This window comes from Bactrocera neohumeralis, chromosome 5 (genome assembly GCF_024586455.1).
Source record: "Bactrocera neohumeralis isolate Rockhampton chromosome 5, APGP_CSIRO_Bneo_wtdbg2-racon-allhic-juicebox.fasta_v2, whole genome shotgun sequence".
In the NCBI taxonomy this organism is placed as follows: domain Eukaryota; kingdom Metazoa; phylum Arthropoda; class Insecta; order Diptera; family Tephritidae; genus Bactrocera; species Bactrocera neohumeralis.
This window is the reverse complement of record NC_065922.1, coordinates 67670368-67696364: the sequence shown is the minus strand read 5'-3', so window position 1 is coordinate 67696364 and position 25997 is coordinate 67670368. Positions and strand designations below refer to the sequence as shown.

Below are 25997 nucleotides of genomic sequence, written 5' to 3'. Positions count from 1 at the left end.
TTTCTTTTATTATTTTTATATTTAATTATTATATTTTGCTTTTTTTATTTATTTTTATTTTAATTTTTTTTAAGTATTTTTAATTATTTTTATTTGTTTTAAATTATTATTTTTTATTATTTTTATTTTTTTATTATTATTTTTTTATTTAATTGCTTTTGTTTTAATATTTTTATTACTTTTTTTTTAATTTTTTTTTTAATAATTTTAATTTGTTTTTTAATTTTTAATTATTTTAATTATTTTTATTTTTTTGAATTGTTTTAAATTATTTTGTTTTTATTATTTTTATTTTTCTATTATTTTTTTTTAATTATTTAAAATTATTTTTACTTTATTTTAATTATTTTTATTTTTATATTTCTTTGTTGCTGTTATTTTGTTTATTTTTGGGTTTTTCATATTGCTTTTAGATGCCTTGTTGTATTTTTATTTTAAGTTAAGCTTTCTGGTTTTTACATGAAAATTCTTTAGGTTAGATTTATCATCTCAATCATTATCTTAAGGCCAGTGTTGTGCAGAGGCTTACGCTAGCAATATAAAAAAGTTGAAATTAAATATTATATTTCTTCATTTGATTTTAATTACAGCTGTGCTTGTGTGTATGTATGCATATATGTACATAAATAAATATATATTGTTTATTGTAATAATACTTATATTTAAGTATGCTTAAACCAGCGAGAATAAAGTTCCTCTCAAGTTGATTATTATATACAAATTTAACGGTAAGTTATATATACGCTTTTTGGACAAATTTTTGTGCATATATAGCAACATACTTGTATGTCTGTAATGGCAATCAAAATAGTATAATATACTTAATTCATTAATTGTATATTTTTTATAGTTTCACAAAGCAAACTGTGTAAACAAAGTTGTCATTCTCTCAAAACAACTATCATTTTGTCAAACCGGTTGTCACTGCTGCAGTCGGCTAAAACAGTTCTCACTGTGTTGAAACGGCTCTCCCAATGTCAAAACAGCTTTCACTGTTAAAATGTAAAAGCAATAGCTGTCAGTGTGTGAAATAACTGTCACTGTTTCAAAATGACATGAATTTCAATCTCAATTCGGCAGTTACTGTGCAGTTTCGCTTGACATAAATAGAAACGAAAACGTCAAAAAATTAACATGGAATATATGTATGTATGAAGCATTTATGTTAAACTATTTACTCAAGGGTGTAGTGGAATCTGATAGTTGTCGGAAACAGAATTGAAACCGATAAAAAAGGTAGTAGGTGCCATGAATTCAGATATTATTGGTTTGATGTTCGAAACAGAATTTGTATCGATTTTGGGTGTCATGGAAACCAATTTTATCGGTTTTGCTATTAGAAACAAAGCAAGAAGATAGTCGCTGACCGATTTGTTACTACATTAAGTTAAGTTACTTACATTAAGTTAAGAAATCAAGTTATTTTATTGCTACGAATGAATTTACCTTTATTTCTATTGGGTAAAACATAAGAGTAAAAAACGAAATATCTTAATTATTGAGTTTCTGGAAAACCATCGGGATATTTAAAGAACATTAACAAAATGTAATAAATTTAATTTAACAGCCAAATGCGTCATTATACATTCGATAAATGTTAACTCTTAAAATCTTCCTTTAAATCGGAACTCATTAAAAGCTTTAATAGGATTGCTTCCAAATGTATTTATTTGCAAGTTTTGTCACATTAGAAACAGCTGATTCAAATATTGGTTTTGCGTATGCTCGAAAAGACGAAAATCCAAACAGATTCTGCAACACCATCGAAAATCAGAATTGGTTTGCAATTCCGATAACTCTTCAAATCTGTCTTGGACTCAACAACACCTCTGACTATCTGGAAAAAGCTTTAGATGTAACCGAAAAAAATAGTAAATTCTAACAGTGTGAGAGCGCGAGAGTACCATATTTGGTTGTAACTTTTATTTTTAAACTCACTACGGCTGAGTTTTTTGATTTAACAGTTTTAAATTAGTAAACACTGACAGTTAAAAGTTGAAAGAGCGAGAGTCACATATTTGTTCTCAAAAGTTTGCTTGTCTTTGCCTATTTTAGTAGTTTCTATTGCTAAATTTACTACGGCTGAATTTTTTTTTTTTGATTCAGCAGAGTCTGTGACAGTTAGCGTGAGGCGAGAGTCTCATATTTTTGCTCAAAAGTATTCTTGTCTAAGCTTTTGTTTGTAGTTTCTATTGTTAAACTGTCCGGCTGTTCTTTTTTATTTACAGAAATTAATTTGTAAACTTTGACATTTAGAACGAATAACCACATTTTTGCTAAAAAAATTTTCTCCTTTAGTTGTTTTGCATTCTCTCTTATAAAGAATATACCGTTGGCGCTGTCAGAATCAATCCAGCATAACACTGTCTACATACGCGCTTTTGTGAAGTTATACACATGTATGCTTGTGTACCTGTAATGTCACGTACATTTTACAACTTTGTTCATTTGAGGTTAGGTAATCTTTTTTAAAACAATTTTGTAACAATTGCATAACACATTGTTGGGGAGGGACAACAGAAAACAGCAACAAAAACAGGCATTCCTAGCGCAAATAGCATTTGCTGCGCCTTTGTGGGGGTGTAAAGCAAAGCTGATTGTTTGTTGTAAAACGGACTATGGGTAGAAATGAAAAGTTCGAATTTAAATTTTGGTTTATATAATATTTTGCATTTTATTTATATATGTATGTATGTAATAATAATCATAATGATAATAGTAATAATAATAATTTAAAATGTAGGAGGAAGATTTTAAAAACATTTTGTTTTATTTTCACTTATAAACTAAGCACTAAAACACTACAAATTACAATACAATAATTACTATTAATCACTAAAAGTGCAATATCACTTAACACCCTATTTATGTGTATTTATTTTTTATATTATATATATAAATATATGTATATACATATATTATATACTTTCACAAATTGCGCAATGTATTACTTAGCAGTAGCTTAAAGTATATAAATTGAAATTATAAACAATATTTAAAGAAACTATTTTTATAGATGTATGTGTACTATTTTCATAAACAATTAAATATTAAATTTATTTTTAATCTATATTAAAGCAAATTATTTAATAATATAAGCTAGGCATTGCCAGCATACAATTTTTTCACTATTGAGAAGTAACCGGTTATAAAATGAATGGGAAAACTTAACGGTTGCATTTGTTTTTTTTTTTTTTTTTTGTTTTTAAGAGTTTTATTTTTTTTACTTGTAATTGTATGTATTTGATATACTTAAGATTTATTTTGTTTATTTATAATTATATATATTTATTTCAGTTACTTATGCTTACAAACAAGTAACTATAAACTAATATCTAGCTTATGCGTCTTGAATTTTCAACTATTAATCATTTATTAATATATTTACAGTGCATTGTTGCCTTTTGTATATTATTATTGTATTTTCTCGCTTTTTTTAATTCGTTTATTTTTATTATTATCATATTATTGTGAAAAAAATTTAACTTTAATTTAATTTTAAGTGTTTATTTTAATTTTTACGTAGTAATACTAGCAAAAATTATTTATTTGTATTAAAGCAATTTTTGAATACATTTTTTACAACTAATTAAAATTTTTTTGAAGATTTTGTTTTCGTTTGATTTGCCTTTAATTTCGTGTACCGACGATATGCTTTTTAGTTACGTTTGTTTGTGTAGTTTCAGAAAGAAAAAAAATGAAATAACAATAAAAAAATTAAAAAAAAAAATAAAAACAAGAAAATAAAATCAAAAAAATAAAAACAAAAAAAAATAAAAATAAAAATATTGCATTAAAAAAATAAATAAAAATTGAAAACTTTAAATGTTTTAATTTTAATATTTAAAAATTGAAAGCTTTTAATGTTTTATTTTTAATATTTAAAAATTGCGAACTTTAAATACTAGTATTTTTTTATTATAATTAATTGTTCTACTTTGAGTTAATTAAAAAAAAAAAATAAATATAAAAAGTTATAAGGTATAGAAACAATAAATATAGAAAAAATATAAATAACGAACATACAAAAATTACGAAATTTAAATATTTGTTTTTGTTAATTAATTTTGAAATTATAAATTTGTTATTTAAAAAAAAAAGTATATTAAAGCTAAGAAATTTAAATACTTGCTTTTTTATAATTAGTTTTTAATTTTGAGTTAATTTATACTTTTAAACAATTAAGGTTTTTTGCAATAATTTATTTCCAAGTGATTTATTTATTTTAAATTATTACTTAAAAAAAATATATTGTGCCAAAATTAAAATTAAAACAAGTTTTTTTCGAAAGTAAAAATTTTTTTTTTAAAACATTAATTATTTATAATAAATCTTTAAATATTTCCAATTAATTATTAAAAGAATTATATTAATAACTCCAAACAGATCTTTTAATTTTTGAGAAATAATTTTTTATATGATTGTTAATTATCATTTTTTATAATAATTTTTTTTTAAGAATTCTTTTGAACTCTTATGATAATTTTTTTTTAATAATTAATTAGAAAAATTTATTTTGTTTTTATAATAATTTTTTTTAAGAATTGTTTTGAACTATTATTCTAATTTTTTTTTAATAATTAATTAGAAAAATTTATTTTGTTATAGAATAGCAATCATTTATAAAAAAATATATTTTTAAATAATATTGGAAACTTTTTAATAAAAAATTAATACTTCTTTTTTTTAATTTTGTAGCATTAATTTTTTTTGGCAAATAGTTAATTTTTTATAATAATGCTTTTAAATAAAAAAATTTTAACAGTGAATTTTTGGAAAATAATTATTTAAAAAGTGTTTAGGTTTTTTTTAATTTAATATTTTCGCTGAGTTGTAGGTTTCCATGTGAAAATAGTTTTATTATTTTGAAACATATTTATTAAATTAATTAAATTTTTCAAGTTTTTATTTTTTTATAAAAATTATTTCTTCTATTATATCATATTTTATTACATTTTTATTAAATTTTTTAAATAATTTTTTTAAATCATTTTTGTTGAAAAATAGTTTTATTAAATAATAATACTTTTTAAATCCGCTTTTTAATTTAATAATTAACAAAATTTTGCGAAGTAGTTAATTTTTTATTAAAAAACAAAAATCGCAATAAAAATAGTTTTATTCAAAAGAAATTTTTCAAAATATAAAAAATTTGTTGCAAAAACTTTTAACTGAAATTGTTTAATAATGTTTAATTCCAATAATAGCAAAAAATCGAATTATTATAAATAGTTTTTTGTAATAATAATTTTTTGTTTTAAAAAATGATAAGCTGTTTATGTAAACAATTATATTTTAAAATCATCAGAAAAATACTAATTTTTTATAAATAAATTTTTTGTTTTATCAATTTTTTTAATTGTTTTTATTATTTAAGAAAAAAAAATTATTTAATTAAAAAACAGTGGCAAGTATGCGTGTTCACTTAAATTTCACGATTTACTTCATTTTAAATTTATTTGCAAAGATTGCATTGTGCAGTGTAAAGAAATCTGAAAATCGCTTGCAGAAAGTGTCAATTACATACATATGTATATATATATATGCAAGTGTATGTTGTTAGAATAAATGTTCCTAATTCATCATGGCAATTTTTTCATGTTTAATTTTTTATATTATTTATGTTTTTGTTATTGTATATTATGTTTTTACTATTTCTTTTATTGGGCTTTATTAAAAAGTGTTATTGTATTTCTTTTAAATATTTTTTTATTATTATTATTTGTAATATTATTTTTATTATTATTTTTTTATCAGTAATATTTATTTTATTTTTTTACTATTTTCATCGTGTTTTATTATATGTATATATTTTTCTTGTAATTGTTTTTGTATTTGTTTGATTATTATTATGCATTTATTATTTAATTTTTATTATTTTCAATACAGTTTTTTTAATTTTTATTTAATTTAATTTTTTCATTACCAATTTATTATTTTTTTATTTGTCATTTATTGAGCTGAAATTAGTGATTTGTTTTAAAATGAATTGTCTTCTCAAAATGTTTTTTTGTTATAAGCAATATTTTTAATTTATGGTTTAATTATAAATTATTAATTTTCTTGGTTTTATTTATTTTTGGTTATTGTATATTATGCTTCTACTATTTCTTTTATTGAGCTTTATTATATTTAAATTTCTTGTTAATTTTTTTGGTATTTATTTTTTATCAAAAAAGGTTTATTATATTTTTTTTAAAATTATTTTTATTATTATATTTTAACAAAAATCGTGTATTATATTTTTTTAAATTATTTTTATTATTATTTTTTATAATTTCTTTATTAGATTATTTTTTTATACTATTTTTCTTTTTTTTTAATTTTTTAATATATTTTTTTATTATTTTATTTATTCATATTTATTTTTTATTTTGATTATTTCTTTATTATGTTTTATGTTTTATTGTTATTACTTTTAATTTTTTACGTTAAATTGTTGCGTTATAATATTTCTCAACTATAATTTATAATTTTTTTATTTATTTATTTTTTTATTTACTTAATATTTTCTATTATTATTACATTATTTCTTCAATTTTAGCTATTATTTTTAAATTAATTTTTTTATTATTTTTTTAACGTATCAATTATATTTTTTTAATTTTTTAATTATTTATTTTATTTTAATTTTTTTTATTTCTTCGTCAATTGTCTGCCTCATTCTTTGAAAGTGTGCAAAGTTTCTACTCAATTACGTATTTCATGCCTTAACCCTAATTCCTCACAACTACTTACGCTAATTCAATTATTATTATTATTTTTGTTATTGTTACGTGTTTTTTATCTGCTACGCATCATTTATTTAATTTCATTTAATTTTTTTCATATAATTTATTTATTGTTTTTTTTTTGTTTAACTCAAATGCCTAACTGTAATGCCTTTTAATGCCGCACAGATTATTTAATTAATAAATGTTTAGTATTTGTATATGTATGTATGCCTGTACCTGCTTTACTTGGCCAAATACCATTTGTTATTTTCTATTTTTATGCTATTTTATTTATATGTATGTCTATATGTACCATATATATATCATATATTATATATTTAGCGTTATTTTTCTTAGTTTACATGCTAGATGCTACACTGTAATGCCATTTTTGGTTTGCTATACTCCGCCGTTCGCTTAATACAAATACTTTTTGTGGCGTTCAACAAATATGTATTTTGTTGTTTTATTTTTTTTTTTTTTTTTATTAAACATTACTCAGCCTAAATGTTAAATAATAATAATGTCGCAGGCTTTTCATGTTACTTAGCGCTATTTTTCGCGTGCAAGGTTTCTTCCCATTTCTTTTTGTTTTAATTTACTTTGATTTTACCGTTGAGATCAAAAAGATGCTTTCCAGCAAGCTTCCTTTACATTTGTAATCTCTTTATAATTGTATATAATTTTTGCTAAATTTCAATGCTTGATTTAATCTTTATTATATAGCTTTATATATATACTTTTTTATTAACTATTTACAGTTGCGGTGGCAGGGCGTTCACTACTACGGTATGCTATAATATTATTAACTATTTACACTTTAAACTAAGTATGTATGTATGAAGAGAAGTATGTGTTAAAAATGCGTTAGGCGAATAGGGTTTATAAACTAAGCAAACAAAAAAGAAAATAAAAATATTATAAACAGAAAAACAACTACTAAATCTGCTTCCAGTCTTTGACGGCAAAAGTTACACAAATAAGATTCCAAAAAACAGCATTTAAATGCCGTTATTTCCACATAACGCTTCATTGTCTTTCGACTTTGCAAATGAATGACGCATTTTCTAAGCAAAAATCTTTGAACAAATGAAATTACGCTCAATCGTTCAAGTTCTGCTGCGTGTGAACGCGCTTTACACCACAGATTGCACAATTTTGAGTGACGCATGCGCGGCATGCGTGCTTGTTTAGCTTTAAAACAAAACGCCGCCGTAAGCGCACAAGTTGTATTAATAATTCCACACGCTTGCTGCGCCTGTGGTTGTTGGCGCTGTTGCGTTCGTTGTCGGCACGCCGAGTGCCGCGACCTCGTCTTCGTGACTGTGCCGCTGTAGGCGCACCATGCGCAACTTGTCTTCGCTGATCACTTTTAGCTTCTCTTCGCTTGTTGGCGTCGTTGTTGAGAGCGGCGTTGCCTCAGTGTCGCTGTCACAATCTTCCTGCTCCTGTTTTATGCGCACCTCCGGTTCCAGGAAACGCTGCTGCTCCACGTCATTCTCGCCCACTTCGGTATGTTTGTGCGCCTCCGTATTGACATCGGCGTTTTCGTCAGCTTCACTGCGATTGAAATCGGACGGTTGCATAACGCAAACACCATTGATGATGCGTTCTTGTGCGGCTGTTGATTGTGGCATGCCAGCTGCTGTTGCCATTGTCGCGCCCGCAATGCCATTTGTATCGGTGCTTAGGCTTGGACCGGCGGGATTGACCCATTGTGGTGCAGCTGGTTTGCGTCGTGAACTGCGCATATTTGCATTCAGTCCACCCAGTAAGTAGCTGGCTGCGCTGGAGAGTGGCGTGCTGCGTGGCGTGCTGGAGCCGCCGTCTTTGTAATCGCCGCTGAGGGATTTGTCATCGGCAGCGCCATCAACACCGTCTAGCGACTCATTGTCGCTGAGATGACTCTCGTCGAGTTCGTCGTCATAGTCGACGCTGCGTTCACGTTTTAAAGAGCTCATCGAGAGATCAAGTCCACGCATTTGTTCTTTAAAAGCCTGATTGAGCGCGTGTAGGTCGGGCTCGCCGCCAGCACTGGCAGCTGCAGCGGCTGCGGCGGCAGCGGCGCCGGGCATGCCAGCTAAGCTGCGTCCGAGTAGCGCTGCAGCGGCGAAGTAGGGTGGGTATGGTAGCGTTGGTGCGCCACTCAGTCCCATGCGTTCTTTGTGCAGTTCGAGTAGACGCTGCTGTAGCAGAATGCGGAATTGGACGGGGTCGAAAGGCGTTGCATTGGTGTTCTCGCGACTGGGTATTGGATTGTCGGCACCGGGCTGATTGTGTGGCACCTGCTGTTTAAGACGCATGCGGTGATTGTGGAACCAATTGGTGATAGTGCGCGTGGCGAGACCGAGCTCATTGGCAAGAAATTCGATAGTGGCCACATTTGGATATGGATCGAGTTCGAAAGCTAAACGCAAAGCTTGCTTCTGCTCTTCGGAAAAGAGTACACGTTGCTTTTTATTCGGTGGTGCGCCGCTAACGGATGAGCCCACCGAGCCGGGACCGGGCGAGCTGGTGTAAAAGTCGTTGGTGTCATTGCTGGATGTATCCGAACTGTTATCCTGTTGGTTGGGCCCGGTTGAACGGCGTCGTTTGCTAGCCTCACGTCTTTCGTTCTTAATCACCTGCAGGCGTTCAACATTATTAGCATCGGATAGCCACAATTGCATGCGTATAAACGGTTCACGCCCCTTAATGGAGAGCATGTGCCATGGCTTTGGTTTGCTGAGTAACTCTGAAACGGAGCCTTGCGATAGTCCGAGCACAGCTTCGCCAAAAATCTTTTGGCCGATATTGTTGGCGAGTAGAGCTTCTTTGATTTTCGTGGTTATCACTTGTGTATCAAGATCCTGAGTAAGCGCCGCCATTTCGTAAACGGTCGGCGACATATGTTGGTGCATGCTGCGCATTGCGTTCGCTTGATGCGGCGAATGTATTGGCATCATCATTGGTTTCTTATCGTTACCAGGTGTGCCCGGACCAGCAACACTGCCAGCGGCACCGGTAGGTGGCAGACTAATGGCGTGCTGTGGTGGCAGTCCGGGTGAAGTCAACAACATGCTTTGGTGGTGTGCCGCTTGTGCGGCGGCAGCGGCCTGTGCTGCTTGTACGGCAGCAGCTGCAGCATGCTGTTGTTGGCTTTGTGCTTGCTGCTGGTGTTGTTGCATTGCGGCAGACATGGCAGCGGCTTGCATTTGTTGCATGATATGCTGGGCTTGTGTTGGTTCCTGTAGCTTCAATTCGTTCATCATTTTTTGCATCGGTAGAGAAGCGCCAATCTTACTGGCCAGTCCTTGCGGTATCTGTGGTGTGCCGCTATAACTGCCAGTACGCATCAGCTTTTCTGGCGCAATCTTGTATTGGCTGGCGACTAATTTATGTACAGCATTCTCGTCTTCAAGAAACATTTTCATGCGTATGAAGGGTTCACGTCCCTTTTGTGTCAACATATGCCAAGGTTTGGGGCGTGCCAGTAAATCGGAGACAGAGCCCTGCGAGAGACCGAGCACTGATTCGCCAAAGAGACGCTGTGAGATGGAGTACTGCGAAAGGGCCTCTTTAACGCGTCGCACTATGTCCTCGGTGTTGAGGTTATTGAACATATCGAATTGCTGTTGTGTGATTGGTGGCAAGACGGCTTTGGTGGGACGCTGCGGTGGTGTGTGGTGTGGTGGGACGGGTGGCTGTGTGATTAACGAGTTCGTGATAGATGCCATGCGCTGCAAGGGGCTTGCGGTGGCGGAGAAGTCATCATTGGCTGTCATCGCGGGCGGCAAAATCGAATTGCTCAATGGACTGGGTGCAGTGGAGTTGCTAACGCCGTGCATGGAAACTGTCGCGCTGCTAGTTGTTGGCGGCACCGGTGTATGGCTACTGCCACTGCTTTCGAGCTTGCGCGTATGCAACGGCATACCGGCGCTGGAATGGCGATCCAAGCTGTCGGTGTTCGGCAAGTCTTTGGCATTGTTATTGCCACCGCCGATGTTATTACTACCCGGCATGGTGGCCGTATTGCTGTTGCTGTTACCGCACTGTGAATCCATAGAGTTGCTGGAGTGCTCGATGGCACGCTGTCCATTGACCTTTATAGCGTCTTTGGGATCCTTTGTCAGCGTTAGGTCCTGTGCGCCATTCAACACTTGCTGCTGTAATGCCATCAAGTTGGAGAAGTTGGGGAAGTTCGGCAAGCTACTAGCGGCGGCAGCGGCTGCAGCAGTCTGTTGTTGTTGTTGCTGTTGCAATTTGGCCATTTCACGCTCGTAAGTGAGGCGTAAATTCTCATCGGCTGCCATCATGTTGGGCAGACCACAACCGCTGGGCATGCCACCGGCAGCGCTGAAAAAAGGCGAAAGCAGAAGACTAAAAAAATTAATTGGTTTAGCCAAACATTGCTCTTACAACAGAAGAAGTGTTATTAGATGAATGAACTGTGCTGCAGATGCTTACCTGGGAAAGGCGGCTTCACGTGGCGTACGCATAAGAAACTCCTGATAGATGCGCGCCATTTTGTCGGGCGTTAACTCTTGCTCCTGACGCAAGCGATGCTGCTGCTGTTGTGCAGCAGCCACTGCCGCCGCCTCCTGCTCCTGCTTCAATTGGCTGTTGCTCTTATAGAATGGAGAGGTGCATAATGGATGCGGCGACTTGGAATCCTCATTGCTGTGCTGCGACTCGTCATGCGCCGAGCGTCGATGTTGCTCCTGTTGCAGCTGCCGCTGTTCGGCCTCTTTCAGTTGCTGTTGCAGTGAGCCCGGTGTGGAATTCTTGATCATGCTCGATGCTTCATTGAGTATGTGCGCGATGCGATCATCGGACATGGAGTCCTCGCGTCCACCATACGGCGGCAAACCAGAATCTGCAAGATCGATAAAAAAGAGAGAAATTAAATATTTATACCGCCAGCGTACATACGTCAGACATCAACGCACTAGCGCGATCATAAACAGGCCATTAGTCGACATAAAACGCACAGCGCAATAAAACTAAACAAAAAGTCTTAAAGTAAATTCAACAAAAGGTTCAAACAACCGCTAGTATATGACATATTGATAGGCGCTGCCAATGCTGACGACCCATGGATTTATTGGTCCATTATCCGTACCAACACTGCGCCGCCACAAGGCGCACGCAAGCAATAAAGCTGCGCTCAGCCGTCGAGCCGACTTGCACGCGTTTTTATGTGTGCCGCCTGCGTTTAAGGCGCCAATGCGCGCCCGTTGCCGCACACCGGTCTGTGGGTCAGCGCATTTATTGTATTTATTGATACGTTGCCGCGTCGAATCAAGTTTGCCAACATTTGCGGCAGTGCGCAACAAATAATTCCGTTCAATAGTGGAAGCGCGCTGTAGTGCATTAAGATTTAGTGTTGGAATTAAGCCATAAAATGTCAATAACCCACCACTTTCGGTATAATTTATTTTCTTTCATCTGCACTCCTCTAAAATATTGATGCAAATTAAATATCATAAAAAGGCAATTTGCTGCTTCCTGCGATTGATAGTGTGGTACGCTGGAAGTGCCTCCAACTAGCAAATAAATGCGCAGGAATAATTTTTGCAATACTTATAGGCTTAACATATTTTTGCCGTTGATTCAGTATAAATAGTGATATGTGAAAAAATAATCGGGCTAACAATCTGCAGTTATGGAATTAGGTCAGTCTAGGATTTATAATAAAGTGAAAAAAATATCTAAAAGTACACTTCAAGCACCTTAAAATATTATTAAAATTTTAGAATTAAAAAAAACAACAAAAAAAAATAATAAATGATTTATTTTTAATGCTATTGTAGTACTTAAAAAGTTTACGCATTCTTTTACAAGCTTTACAGGGAACAACGTACGCATTTTACTAGCCGCACTGAGAAAGATCAAGACGTCGTGTTATATTATGTTTCTTATAGCACGAGTTTCTTGAATCAGCGTCGGCTATAGAGACACGCTTGAAAAGGTGATTTCGTAGCTTGACGTGGCAGCCGCCATTTTGTATAAAAATGCATTTATAGAAATTTTTTGTACACTCAAATACGTGTTTCATAAAACCTGATAGCAAAAAATTCGATTCATTTTTTCTTACTCGTAGCATAAATTATTGAAGTTCGGCAAATATTTTGGGCGCTTTAGGCGGCCTTAACAGCTTAAAATATAAATTTCTTATGGAAGACATGCTCACGGCGTTTAAATATTATTGTATATCCTAATCCTTATCAGTTCTGTTTAAAGAGAGTCTCAGCTTGACAGCAAGTACATATATTTTACGACTAAATAAGGTTGGCTTGTGAACAAATTAAGGTGTTTGGCAGAACCAAATTTTTTTTTTATAAAAATGCTTTTATTTTATAAAAAAATTTCACGTGGTCGAATTTCTGAAATAAGAGTGGAAGTTAGCACCGCAAGTGCTGTCAGTCCGTTTTAGCTGGTTGACATGGTTTGTTCGATTCGTTACTTTATAATGCTTGGCGAAACGAAGACGGCCTGTAATTGTTTCTTATTTTAGCTGGAGGCATGCAGTGTGTATAGCAAATTATAGTAACGCATTGTAACGGCTTCAGCTGTCAAATTTATATTAGCGACAAGTTAGCGTTACGTCATGAACGTCATGAACTGTCAAAATTTGATTATAATTGTAAGTATATATAAACTTTTGCTGTAAAATTGCAAAAAATTCTAATTTAAATCAAATTTAATTTGCAATTCATTAAAATTAATTGCATTCCGCATGAATGCGCTCTTGTTATTTTTTGTCAAAACTCCAACCCAGCTTTGGCGCTTTAAATAAATATGCTTCATGCTCAAATCGTTTTAAATGACCAATTAACGCGGCAAATCCAAACATTGTACCATAGCAAGCGCATGAAAGACCATGCATTTGTATGTGTATGAGAAAAAAATGCTGCAAATTTCGCGCTATTTTATTTAACATTTGCCGCCACCCAACTGATGCTCAAACTCGCACGCGTATTATCACGATTGACCAACAATGAGCCACTGGCCAGCCACTCAACTGGCCAATTGGCGGTGTAAGCGCGCAGTTTGTGACCTGCAACCGTTATTTTTCCAAATAATATCATCATCGAAAGAACGCGCAGTCAGGCGGCAATTGCATGCCGTCGATGTGCTCGAATAATATTTGCATTGCCTGCATAGCGCAGCAAGTGCAGCAGCAAAAATGTTTGTAGCGCGCATTGCCAGCGCTTTGTTGGCATGTTGCGACGGTTGTGCTTAGCAGTAAAAAAAAAATAAACCAGTAAGAGTCAACATCAAAGCATCAAAAGCGATCTATTGACGGCATTGATGAGCGCGCCAAGCTTGAGTTTGTAAAATAGCGATTTGTCGCTTGTTTTTGGCGTTGGTTTCGTGGGGCGCAAGTGCAATTTGCAAACAAATGTGCTGCCAACAAGCAAACAATGCAATGCAAAAACAAGAATAATCAATTGAGTAAAGCCACCTGGCATAAAAATCTAATAGCTTGACGAATTATGGCCAACTGGTTGCTTTTCTGAATTGAATAGGCACAATTCGTACGTTGGAATTGATAAACGTAAATGAGGAGTAAAATGAGCAGTTCGATGAGTAGTCGGTAGAATGACTCTATGACTAGTTCTCTGAGGAGTGTAATGAGTGGCTAAATGAGTTAAATCCAAAATTTAATGATTATTTCATTGAGGCATACAATAAACAGTTCAATGAGAGATAGAATGAGTAGTTTTTGAGTTTCACTGAAGAGGCCTACAATAAATAGTTCACTCGGGTCAAAAGTGAGTGGTTCAAAGTCAAATCAATAGTTGAATGAGTGGTTCAGCGAGGCATGCAATGAGTGATTCTATAAGAAGAGAAAGGAGAGGCTCAATTAGGAGTCAAATCAAAAGCTCAATGAATAGTTCAGTAAGGCATGCAATGAGATTTTATGAGGAGTAAAGTGATTAACTCAATGAGGAGTCAGATCAATAGTTCAGTGAGGAGTACAATAAGCAGTTCCGTAAGGCATAGTATTAGTGGTTCAAAGAGTAGTTCGATGAGTAGGAGCTCCATGAAAAGTACAGTGAGGAGTAAAGCAAGTAGTTCAATGAATAGTACAGCAAGGCTACAATGAGTGATTTTATGAGGGGTGAAATGATTGGCTTAATGAGGAGTCAGATCAATAGATCAGTGAGGAGTACAATAAGCAGTTCCGTAAGGCATAGAATTAGTGGTTCAAAGAGCAGTTAGATGAGTAGGAGCTCCATGAAAAGTACAGTGAGGAGTAAAGCAAGTAGTTCAATGAGTAGCTCAGTAAGGCATGCAATGAGATTTTATGAGGAGTAAAGTGATTAACTCAATGAGGAGTCAGATCAATAGTTCAGTGAGGAGTACAATAAGCAGTTCCGTAAGGCATAGTATTAGTGGTTCAAAGAGTAGTTCGATGAGTAGGAGCTCCACGAAAAGTACAGGGAGGAGTAAGCAAGTAGTTAAATGAATAGTACAGTAAGGCATGCAATGAGTGATTTTATGAGGAGTAAATGATTAAATCAATGAAAAGTTAGATCAAGAGTTCAATGAGTAGTTTAATGAGGAGTACAAAAAGCAGTTCAGTGCGAATTATAAAGCGTAGTTTCCTAATAAAGTCTTTATTAACGCGCCAATTTTAATAGCAAAGTGCTGCAAGCAATTTGAAAACGTACTCAATTTCCAAAATCAGCATTTCGAAAGCACGAGAATGTGAATTGCAAGTTGAAAGCTTTAAGTCTGTCTTTAGGAAATTACGTAGACTCAAAATATTCATACTGATCAAGCGTTGTTTTAGTGCTATAAGAAAAAAAACAAAAAATAATTATTCGAAAATATTTTCTTTTCAGCGTACTACGAGTACAATCCTGCAGTTAAGTCGAAAAGGACAAAAAGCAACGCAAAAAAGCCGTAAGTAAACACAAAGACACTGTTGTTGTTGACTAAGTAAGCACGTTATTATTTTTTCTTTACTAGCTGTCAATCAGCAAATGTCATCAATGTTGCACTTGTTAAGCTGTTAGTGAACTTACGTACGAGTATGTAGTTCCTGCACGCCAAAGGACACCGGTGCCGAGGCGCAACAAATAAAGGCACAACGTCGAAAGAATAGAAGAAATAAAAAGAAAAAAAACGCCGACGCTTAAAATTAAAAATCAAATGCAATAAAACACGTGGTGTTGTATGGAGCAAAGATACACAAAAAAAAAAACACAAAAACAGGCAAAATGCAGACGAAAGGAAATCACTCGCTTGAATAATTGAAAATCGCTTTACAACGAGATATAGCTCAAACGATAAACGGTTGCCTGGCCAAAGGAGCAAACACTTGCCTCCACTGACGGCAAGCAATAAATGCACGCGGTTACAGCATCCGCAGCAGCAACACACAGGTAGTGTGGAGCAAGTTGAAGCGTTTAGCAAAACAATAGTGGCTGCAAACCGCTGGCCATAGCACATGAGGCGGAAATCAACACACAAATGACAAATGGCAGCATTTTTTATTTGGAACTTTTTTACAACATAACTGTGGCAACGCTTTGTTCAAAAGCTGATTTGAAAAAAAGCAAAAAAATACCCATTTAGCAATGGCACGGAATTCAATTGAAAGGCATCATTCAAGCGCAAAGTATTGAATGACGATGATGCTTTAATGCCACATGCGCCACATAGAGAGATACGCTGGCACGGAAGTGATGTTGGTTTGCAAAAAACTTGGAAGTAGGAGTTTGTTTGGCAAGACCGCAGGCGTTATGGATATGTGCTTTTTTCTATGTTTATGCATTTTTTTTCACAATTCTTCTTTACTGGCCGCAAGGGCAAGTGTTAAACTGTGTGTTGACAGTAGTGCATTTGCTAGTTTTTCACTGTTCATAGTGTTTGCCAAACTGATTTGTTGCCTTAGTACTTCGAGTTTTTTTTTACTTGCTTCAATATCAGTTATCGGCAAGAGCTGCTGCCCAACAAGCGACGTGTTTAGAAAAAAATCGCAAGCAAAGCACTAGAAAATTGACAAGTAGATTAAGTTGATGAACTTGAAGTTGATCGATAGTGACGAAGAAGAGGAAAAAATGTGAATTTGCCGAAATCAGAAGTGGCATACAAGTGGGTCAGTTTTAAAGCGCACATATTTTGCAAGTGTGTTTTTGCATGCTCATGGAAGTAGCAGCTGTGAGTTGCGTTCAAAATTTTGGTTAGGTTTTATGGAGGATTCGCAAGCAGTTTAATACAACAGTACAGCTAACGGCAACGCTTTTTCAAGCCAGAAAAACTGCTATAGTTACACTGCATCTATCAAAAAAGCGACCTGCAGTCAATACAGACCTTCTTGATGGTTAAATTTGGATAATTTAACTCTAACTATTTGAGGTTGTGACATTTGAGTTGTTGAAGGTCTGAACTCGCAAAGCTGCAACTCGCAACAAGCAGCAGTTGTGTATTATTGCTACCTCGTTTCATTCCAAACAACTTCTGTGACTGGCATCCGTTTGATCTTGAAACGTTTGGACAATAATCAGGCTTTCGAGACCTTTTAAGGTTTACCGCGATCTAGTAGTAACTCAAGACTGCGTAAGTGCTCCTAGCGCTGGGCAACTTATGTGTGGGCAAGCTAGCTAAATGTGACTGTTGAAAGTGAGTCTAGGCATTCCTTGATAGCAGTTGGCGTGCGCACAGTTAGCGTACTCAAGGCTCACATGCTTCAGTCTAGCAAATCTAATGACAGCATTAATCACTGATGAAACCGATACTGCCAACCAATGAATGAAAGAAATGAATATTATATTCACAATTTTTCATATTGTCATCAACAATGGTCAGCTATAAATGCGATAGACGTGCTTGTAGCTGCAGTCATACCAGTTTTTCATATTCGCAGCAGAGAAAATGGCAATTTCATATACACAAACATGAATACAAAGGAATACTGACCAGTCAAATGGCACACTCAACAATAATTGAAATAAAAAAATCATATTTCCACTGTCTTTTGTCTGCGACTGGCAAGGATTAAACGTCTGGCTGGCACACATACTCTTTGACCGTGGGATAACTGTTGTTTGACTTGCTTTGAAACATAAAATATTTGATTTGATTACTTGCGAAGAGCCAGCGCACTTTTATGGATATGTTGCTTTGAAAAATTGTAAAAATATCGGTTTGATTACAAACGAGCAAAAAAAAACAAAAATGGCTTATGGAAAAAATTCACTAATTTTTTAGTCAATCGCGCAGCGAATATTATCAAAACAGTACATATAAATATTTTTCTCATTCAAATAGCTTTGTTGATTTTTTAAAGCAACTTATCGGGTAAGGTATAGACTCTCTAGAAAGGCTTAATTTTCACAACTTATTTAAGAGTTAAGAAAAAATTAACCGATTGATTATATTAAGAAGAAATTATATTGACATTTTGTGACTAAATGACGGTTACAAACACAATATTCCCAATCACCTATTTCCAGTTGGTCTCTATGGGCTACCAAACATGTTTCACGCAATATATAACTGTAAGTACGTAGCAAATGCTAACCTGCTCTTCAGTTAAAGACAAGCTGCAAATTTTACCGTTAATTGCAAAATTTCCAATTAAAATGCCTAGCATAAGCGCCTAATGTTATGCAATATTGCAATTAAATATGCACATATGCTATAAGCGCACGTGCAACGAGTGCACTCGATAGCGCCAACGCGCCTGAAGACACCTACGAAGCGCGCGCAAGTACTACTTAGTCTAAACCTTAGCTATCACTTTGATCTTAGCGTTTTTTGCAATCGTACGACTGCTTGCTGCTTGTTATATTCACATTTTGTTATTAGCAAAAGTGTCAATTTGTTGAGCGCGCACATTTTCTCGCTGAAATGCCGTGAAACGAAGCGTGCAAATGTCAAGTTGACAGCCACAAGTGGCGCTGCAAAGACACGCAGCTGTAAATGGTTTGTTGTAAATTACTTGAGAATATTGCTGCATTCTAATCAACTTGTGGTGTGCGCTATTAGAAATACATTTTCTGCCCAGCTCTCCCATTATTGCTTGCGGCTTTGCCTAGACATTTGTATGACAGCTTCAGCAGTTGTGCGAATTTGACAGCGCCGCGCATGCAACGCTGCATTGATGTTTGATTTGACAGTTGCAATATTATTTGCGGTCTATAGAGGCATGAAACTGAAAATTCTAGGAGTAAAATCAGATAATTTTTAAAGGTTGTGGATTGTAATTGCTGCATGTGGAATGTGTTTACCGTTATATGTGTCTGATTTGATAATTGCAATATTATTTGTGGTCTATAGAGGCATGAAGCTGAAAGTTCTAGGAGTAAAATCAGATAATTTTTAAAGATTGTGGATTGTAATTGCTACAAGTGGAATGTGTTTACCGTTATATGTGTCTGATTTGAGTTGCAATATTATTTGTCGTCTATAGAGGCATGAAACTGAAAATTCTAGAAGTAAAATCAGACAATTTTTAAGGTTGTGGATTGTAATTGCTGCATGTGGAATGTGTTTACCCTTATATGTGTCTGATTTGATAGTTGTAAAATTATTTGTGGTTTTTGAAAGAATACAGCTGAAATGCTTGTTGAGTTAAGGTTTGTGGAATGTAACAGCTGTTTGTGGTCTATATTTTCTATGTTGTATGCAACGCTGTTACGATGTTTTATGAGGCTATTGGAAAATTATTTGCGTTTTTCAAACTTTGTGGAATGCAATGTGGAACATGTTTACTGTTACGTTCGCAACGTTGAATTGATGTCTGAAAATTTTATAGAAAAATATAGCAGAAAATGATAAATAATAAATTCAGATTATACTTAAAATTTGTGGAAGCTATTTGTATGTGGAATGTGTTTATGGTGTATGTTGGATTTGACAGTTGTAATCGTATTGGTTATATTTATTTAAAAATTTTTTTTGGAATGTAACTACTAGTTGTGGAACGTATCTGCTATTCGTGGAACGTAACTGATATTTGTTGAATGTAACTGCTAGACGTGGAACATGCTTACTGCTATTCATACACATACATAAAATTTTCAGTTTTGTATGCATTTCAATTTTTTAGCTGCTTTTTTAATTTTCAAAAAAAATTTCTAAAAATTAATAATTTCACCGCTAGTTCCTTTAATATAAAATTTTGCGAGCGGTGCTCATATTCCATAATTTGGAATTTCTCCTGCCACATCTTTTATTTTCTGCATTCATTAGTCTGTCTGCAGTTCGAACATAACAGTTGGAAAGAGTAATTCCTCTCGGTGTTCCCCGTGGCATGAGTAATTTTTGCTATCAGCTGCGAAACTAACGGCATAGGTACATGCATGTGTCAGCGCACAAACTTGCATACATATGTATGTCCTGTGCCTTACCTATTCGTATCCCTTGCCCTCACCTGACATTGCAACATATTTTAATTGCCATTGTCGTTGCCGTTAGCTGTGTGACTTTTGTTGTTTTCGCTACACACCCATCTTCGCTTTTCGCCAACCGAACTAATGTCGCAATACTCGTACCCTTCTTGCCGTACTTAATTACAAACTAATTAGCTCAAATAAAATATTTTCGTTTTTTTTGTTTTTTTTTTTCGACTTGTGGCAACATACGGCGAATATGGCGAAATGCGGCAAAAAAAAAATGCAAACAAATAACTGTAGAGACATGTATGTATGCTTTGTATAAGGCATACTGGGTGGCAGGCGTGCGGTAAAGTATGTGCTGGGCAAATCATTGAAATTGTCGAAGACAAAGTTTTCGCTGCTGGCGGCTGATTTGGTTTGTGCGATTGTCTCAACGACTGTGGGGCTGTTTGTCAGGTGCATTCAAACACATATACATATGTAAGCATGTATGTGATTGCTGAAAGAAAATGTTTTCACACACACACAAACAGACGGACATTTATATATGTATAATGACTGCACTGAAGCGAAAAAGTTATTGTTGTTGCAATATTGATGTTGTTGTCAGAAATTAACTACAAGTGAAATATTTGCCCTATGTATATGTGTGTGTGCATGCAACATATGTGAGGCACACATGCACATAAACATAAAATTGAGCGAAAAATAGAAGCTACGGCGGCAAAAATTACGAGCGCAACTCCTATTTACATACATACATACACATGTACATATGCTTACGCCAAGATTATTGTTACTTAGCGGCTCAACAGTCGGTTGCTTAAAAGAATTAACGTGTGGATCTGCGTTTGTGTTTGTGCCTTTGGCTTTTCTTTTGTTTTTGTGCGAAAAAAACTTTGCGCCAATAAGTTTTTATTTGCGCTGTAATGAGGTTTGCCAAAGTGATTTGCATGTGTGCGAATGCGGGCAAAAGAAAAGGAATGCGGTATTTAATTCGCTTAATGAAGAAATATAGTGGCCTTTTAGGGGCGAAAATTTGTGCAAATTTTAATTGGAAAGTCATTAAGTGAGTGTTGCATGCATGCGGCAAATTGCGGTATGTAAATGTCAAAGTGCAATAAAGTTTCTGAGCGAAAGTTTGCAGTTAAATTTTTCGGTAGATAAGAAATTAAAATTTAAAACAAAACAAATTTAAAAACAGTATCGAAAAAGGTAACGAAATTACTTAAAAACATGAATTCGAATATAATAAAATGGAAAAAAGTAAATTAAAAAAAAAATTAAAAGTGATAAAAAATTGTATTAATTTAATGAAATCAGAAAAAAGGATTATGAAATAAAAAATATCATAAAAAAATAAAACAAATAAAAAAATTATTTATTAAGAAAAAAATTATTTATTAAAAAATTAGTTAAAATGTTTAAAAAAATAAATAAACAAATAAAGTCGATTTAAGTGAAAAAATAAAATATTACGAAGTATAAAAAAATAAAATTAATAAATTAAAAATAAAAAAATTATTCGAAATAAAACAAAAAAAATACAAACTAATATAAAATTTTTATTAAAAAAAAATTATTCATAAAAAAGAGTTAAAAAAAGTTATTTATAAAAAAATAAAAAAAAATTATTTATAAAAAACTCAAAAAAAAAATGTACAAAAAATGAGGTAAAATGTGTCAAAAAACTGAAAAATTAAAAAATATAATAAAAAATTGAATAAAATGAATAAAATGATAATTTTAATAAAATAATATTTAAAAAAATTAAAATATAAAATTTAAAAATAAAGTTAAGATATTAAATAAATAAAAAATGTAAAAAATAAGTCAAAAATATGTTGAAAAAATAAAAAAGTTGATTTTATAAAAAGTATCAAATTTAGTAATATTAAAAATGAATATAAATGAAAATTAACTTAATGTATAATGAACTAAGTTATAGGATTAAATAAAAAAATCAAAAATCAATCCAAATAAAAAACCAATAAGAAGCCTAGAAGAAAAGAAGCATAATTAAATTACATGAAAAAGTCATACAATAAAATAAAAAAAAAAAATATTTTTAAATATTAAATTACTTTCAAATAATCAAATAAATTAAAGTAAAATAATCATTTATTTATTTAAAATGCTAAGGTTTTCAAAAAAAATTCCACAATCAATTTTTGCTAATTCACAGCCAAAAAAATAATTATTCAAATATAAATATAGAAAACATTAATGGGAACAAAAGCAAAATTGCCTGCATAAATTCCATTGGCAATAAAATCTAAAATTAAATTAAATAAAGTATAAATCTTTCGAAAATCTCTAATAAATCAGCAGCAAATGAGTCAACGCAGCCGCAAAATTTATCAAAAACTTCAAACGACGACCGCAGCCAAGATATATACACACATACAAATATGTATAACTTATATAGATACATATATTTAACTATATAGCATTTTCGAGAAGAATCAATTTATTTATTTTTACTGCATTAGTGCTCTTGAAACAACAGAGCTGAAAATTATATGAAAAGGCAAAAACAATAAACAACAAAAATATATAAAGAAAATCAAATCCAGCTAAAAAAAAACATTTTATTGAGAATTTCGATCACCTTGCCATCGTTTTGTCATTAAAATGCAAAATTAAATTTTTAAATGGACTCAATGAATTTCATACGTGTCTGTTTGTCACTGGCATTATCTTTGTCGCTTTGGAGGCCGGCAGCGCGACAACTTTAGCACATCAAAAAAATTAAAACAAACAAAACCGCAAGAAAGTGAAATTGACAAGCGCATGATTTTATGACTGCTGCTACTGCGGCGGCGGTGGCGGACACCCACATGCCGCATTGGGGCTCAATGTGGAATTTTAATGGCTCAGTTTGGAAAATATTAAGAGAAAATCGACGAGCAAAGACTTGTGTGGGAAATTAAGCAAGAAATATGTAGCTACATACTGCATATTAGATACAATGGGAAAATAGAATGCGTGCAGTTTATAGTATATAAAAAGCAGCCATTACTGCTAAAATGTAGAGAGCTAAGCTCTCAGATATTAATTCCGTATGCCTATTGTTTGTCACTAATTAATTTTTTCGCATATAGCTAAAATTTGCTGCAATTTAATTTTGCGGCGAATTCATTTTATCACTTATTAAAACATACATACATATTTTTAGTAATAAACTTGCCGAATCAAGCATTTTTCTATAAATTTGCAGCAACATAAAATTACGGCGAATTCAAAATGTGTCTGATAAACCAGCGAAAACTCATTTCTGCAACACTGTGCAACTAATATTTACCAAAATTCGTGTTTTAAGATTTTTTTTTTGATAAAACATCTTTTATTATTAGAATTTGTACGTATTTCCACGCTTGTGCTAGTTTAAAACACATTCATTCTATTGTTGTCGGCAGCATATATACCAATTGTTGCTGTTATTGTAGTACGCATTCTTGTACGCGCTATTTTTACTTAGTTACATATGTTTTTTTTTGCTGCCACTGCGTATGTGTCATACTTGCAGTGAGTGCCGCCAACAATATTCGATTTTTCATTTTAATGCAGTGCTAAGCAAGAATCAGGCCAACAAAATTTATCTATGTAAGTCTACACATACATATGTATGCGTTGTTGTTGCGTGTGCTGTGTTGTTGCTTTAAGTGGCAATGTCTTGCAGACACACATCAACTGACACGCATGCTGAACTGCTAATTTCTCTATTAGTCGTTGTTTTAAAGACTTTATTCTTTTTGTCAGTTATCCGACTTGTTATAGATGAAAGGCAGCTAAAGTAGCGTATTAAGCAATAAAAAAACAAAAACTGTTTAAGTAGCCGTATGCCCAGCAAGCTATCCATAGCCCTTCAACACCGACCGAATCGTCTGAAGTTCTTCTTAATTTGTGTAGGTGTTCAACTATATGCATGAGTGTGTGTAGGTTTGTATTAGCCAAGAAAGTGTATCTCACTTTGATAGCTATATTTCTTCTTTGTATTTAGTGTGCTGTAGGGGGTCAATACACTTGCAGACCACTAATGCGTTTGCTAATTTATTTGTCGTCTTTGGGTCTCCTTTGTTGTTTCTGTTTAGTCTCTTTTTTATACGCGTCTGCTGTTAATAGGTGGATTTGTGTTTATTTATTAGTGTTGCTGTTTGAAATTGGTTTGGATTATATGATTGCCTTAGCGTTAGTTATTTTTGTTACAGAAATTATTAGATTGCTAATAAAACAGCGTGTTTTTATTTTAATGTGTGAATTTCGCTAAAGCAAGGCGCGGCGAATTCGAATGTACATAAATATTCGTATTGATATGCTTATATGTATATGGAAATTTAAAATTAGCCAATTTTTTTAAATATTTAAAAAATTTTGCATGCGGCGAATTCAAGTCATTGTCAAAAATTAGTCACAACCTTGACTGCTTGCTAGAAAATTTTAAATTTAGGCAGCATTTATGTTTACTCGCATATTTAACATGCGGCGAATTCAAGTTGGTGCCACAAATTAGTAACAACTTTATTTTTTTCGCTGTAAAACGTGCAAATTTGTCGTCTTGCTGTTATTTAATAAATTTGACTGTGCGTTGAATTTATTTTACATGCTTAAGTTGGTTTAAAATTGTTAAAATGCATATAAAGTCGTGTTTTATAACAATTTCATAGAGAAGTTTTGGCGGCGATTTTTTTAGTTTTTATTCAAAAATGTGTTTTGTAATATTTTTATTATAAAAATTATACTTATAAGCAAGCGACATTAATAGTTTAATTTAGGCACGGATTTATTTTCATTTTAAATGCGGCGAATTAGTCACAAACGCCATATATGCTGCATTTAATAACCAATATTTCAAAAAAAATATATATTATATGGCTAAAGAAAAGAAAACCAAAAAAATATACAAAAAGTTTGTTTGCAACGCTGCTTCTCACTAATTGCAAGCAAACACTTGCATTTAATTGCCAAATAAGCTAAGTGAAGCGAATGTACAAAAGTAAACACATGTTGCAATTATCCTTTATAGACACAGACGGTCAACAAGATAAAGGGATTGATTCTCGTATACATTGAATAGACAGTCTGTCTGTATGTATGTATTGTGCTGAAGATGATTGGCTAACCTTCTCACTTTGAACGCCGTAAAGTATACTTTTACATACAACTTAAGGCAAATGTCAATATTATTAACAAATGTTGGTGTTAATACAATAGAAAAGCAAGGATATAAGGTAATAAAAATGTAGCAAGCAACAGTTAAACGAACAAAGAGTAAATGTATAGGAGAGCACAAACCGCTTTTCCTTCAAAATAATAGAAATAAGATCTCTTTTACTGAAAAAAATGCAATGAAGCGTAGAAATGTCTTTAGTGTAGAAAAGTATGCGGCGCACGGACAAAAACCCTTAAATTTATATTCTGGGTAGCAGCTAAAGCCGGGCAAACAATGCCGTGCAACACTTACGCAATTATGTAGGCGGTGACTATGCTGGGCGCAAGGCATGTGGCATGCGACAAGTGGCAGTTGAGGCATGAAGAGAGTATAAAAAGGCGTAAAAAGGGTTCATTATGAGCGCCTGCAACGAGGAAAGTAAAAGTAAGCGCTTGCACAAAAAAAAGTAAATCAGACATTCTGCTAAGCAAACGAGTCGGTCAGCAAGCGAAAGGACAACGAAAATAGCTCGGTTGACCGACAGTGGTCAGTACGGCTATGATGTGGGTGCGATGGCGCATAACATTTGCCTCTCATGGCATTTTTCAATGCGTATCCCACGCCAGCCAGCATTTATGCTACTTACAGGACAGCAGCAATCGTTGCATACATGCAGGCGCGGAGCAGACAAAGGAAGCAATATTGCGTGGCGCAGCCACTTGAGAGCCTGTGTCGGTTGTCGCTAAAAATTTTTGTGACCTCTTTTACTGTGTGTGCAACAAAACAACCCTCATT

General features: G+C 33.3%; 1 protein-coding gene across 6 annotated transcripts in view; it reads right to left on the bottom strand.

Moving 5' to 3' along the window:
• Positions 1-5669: 5669 nt before the first annotated feature.
• Positions 5670-25997, bottom strand: part of LOC126757995 (homeobox protein cut) — a 215892-nt gene continuing 195564 nt past the window's right edge. For all 6 annotated transcript variants that reach the window (XM_050471951.1, XM_050471950.1, XM_050471955.1 and 3 more), the window contains exons 7-8: positions 11160-11568; positions 5670-11072 (exon numbers count right to left, since the gene is read on the bottom strand). In XM_050471951.1, coding sequence (XP_050327908.1) covers positions 7946-11072; positions 11160-11568 — 3536 coding nt within the window. In that variant the 3' untranslated portion in view covers positions 5670-7945. The remainder of the gene's footprint in view (positions 11073-11159; positions 11569-25997) is intronic.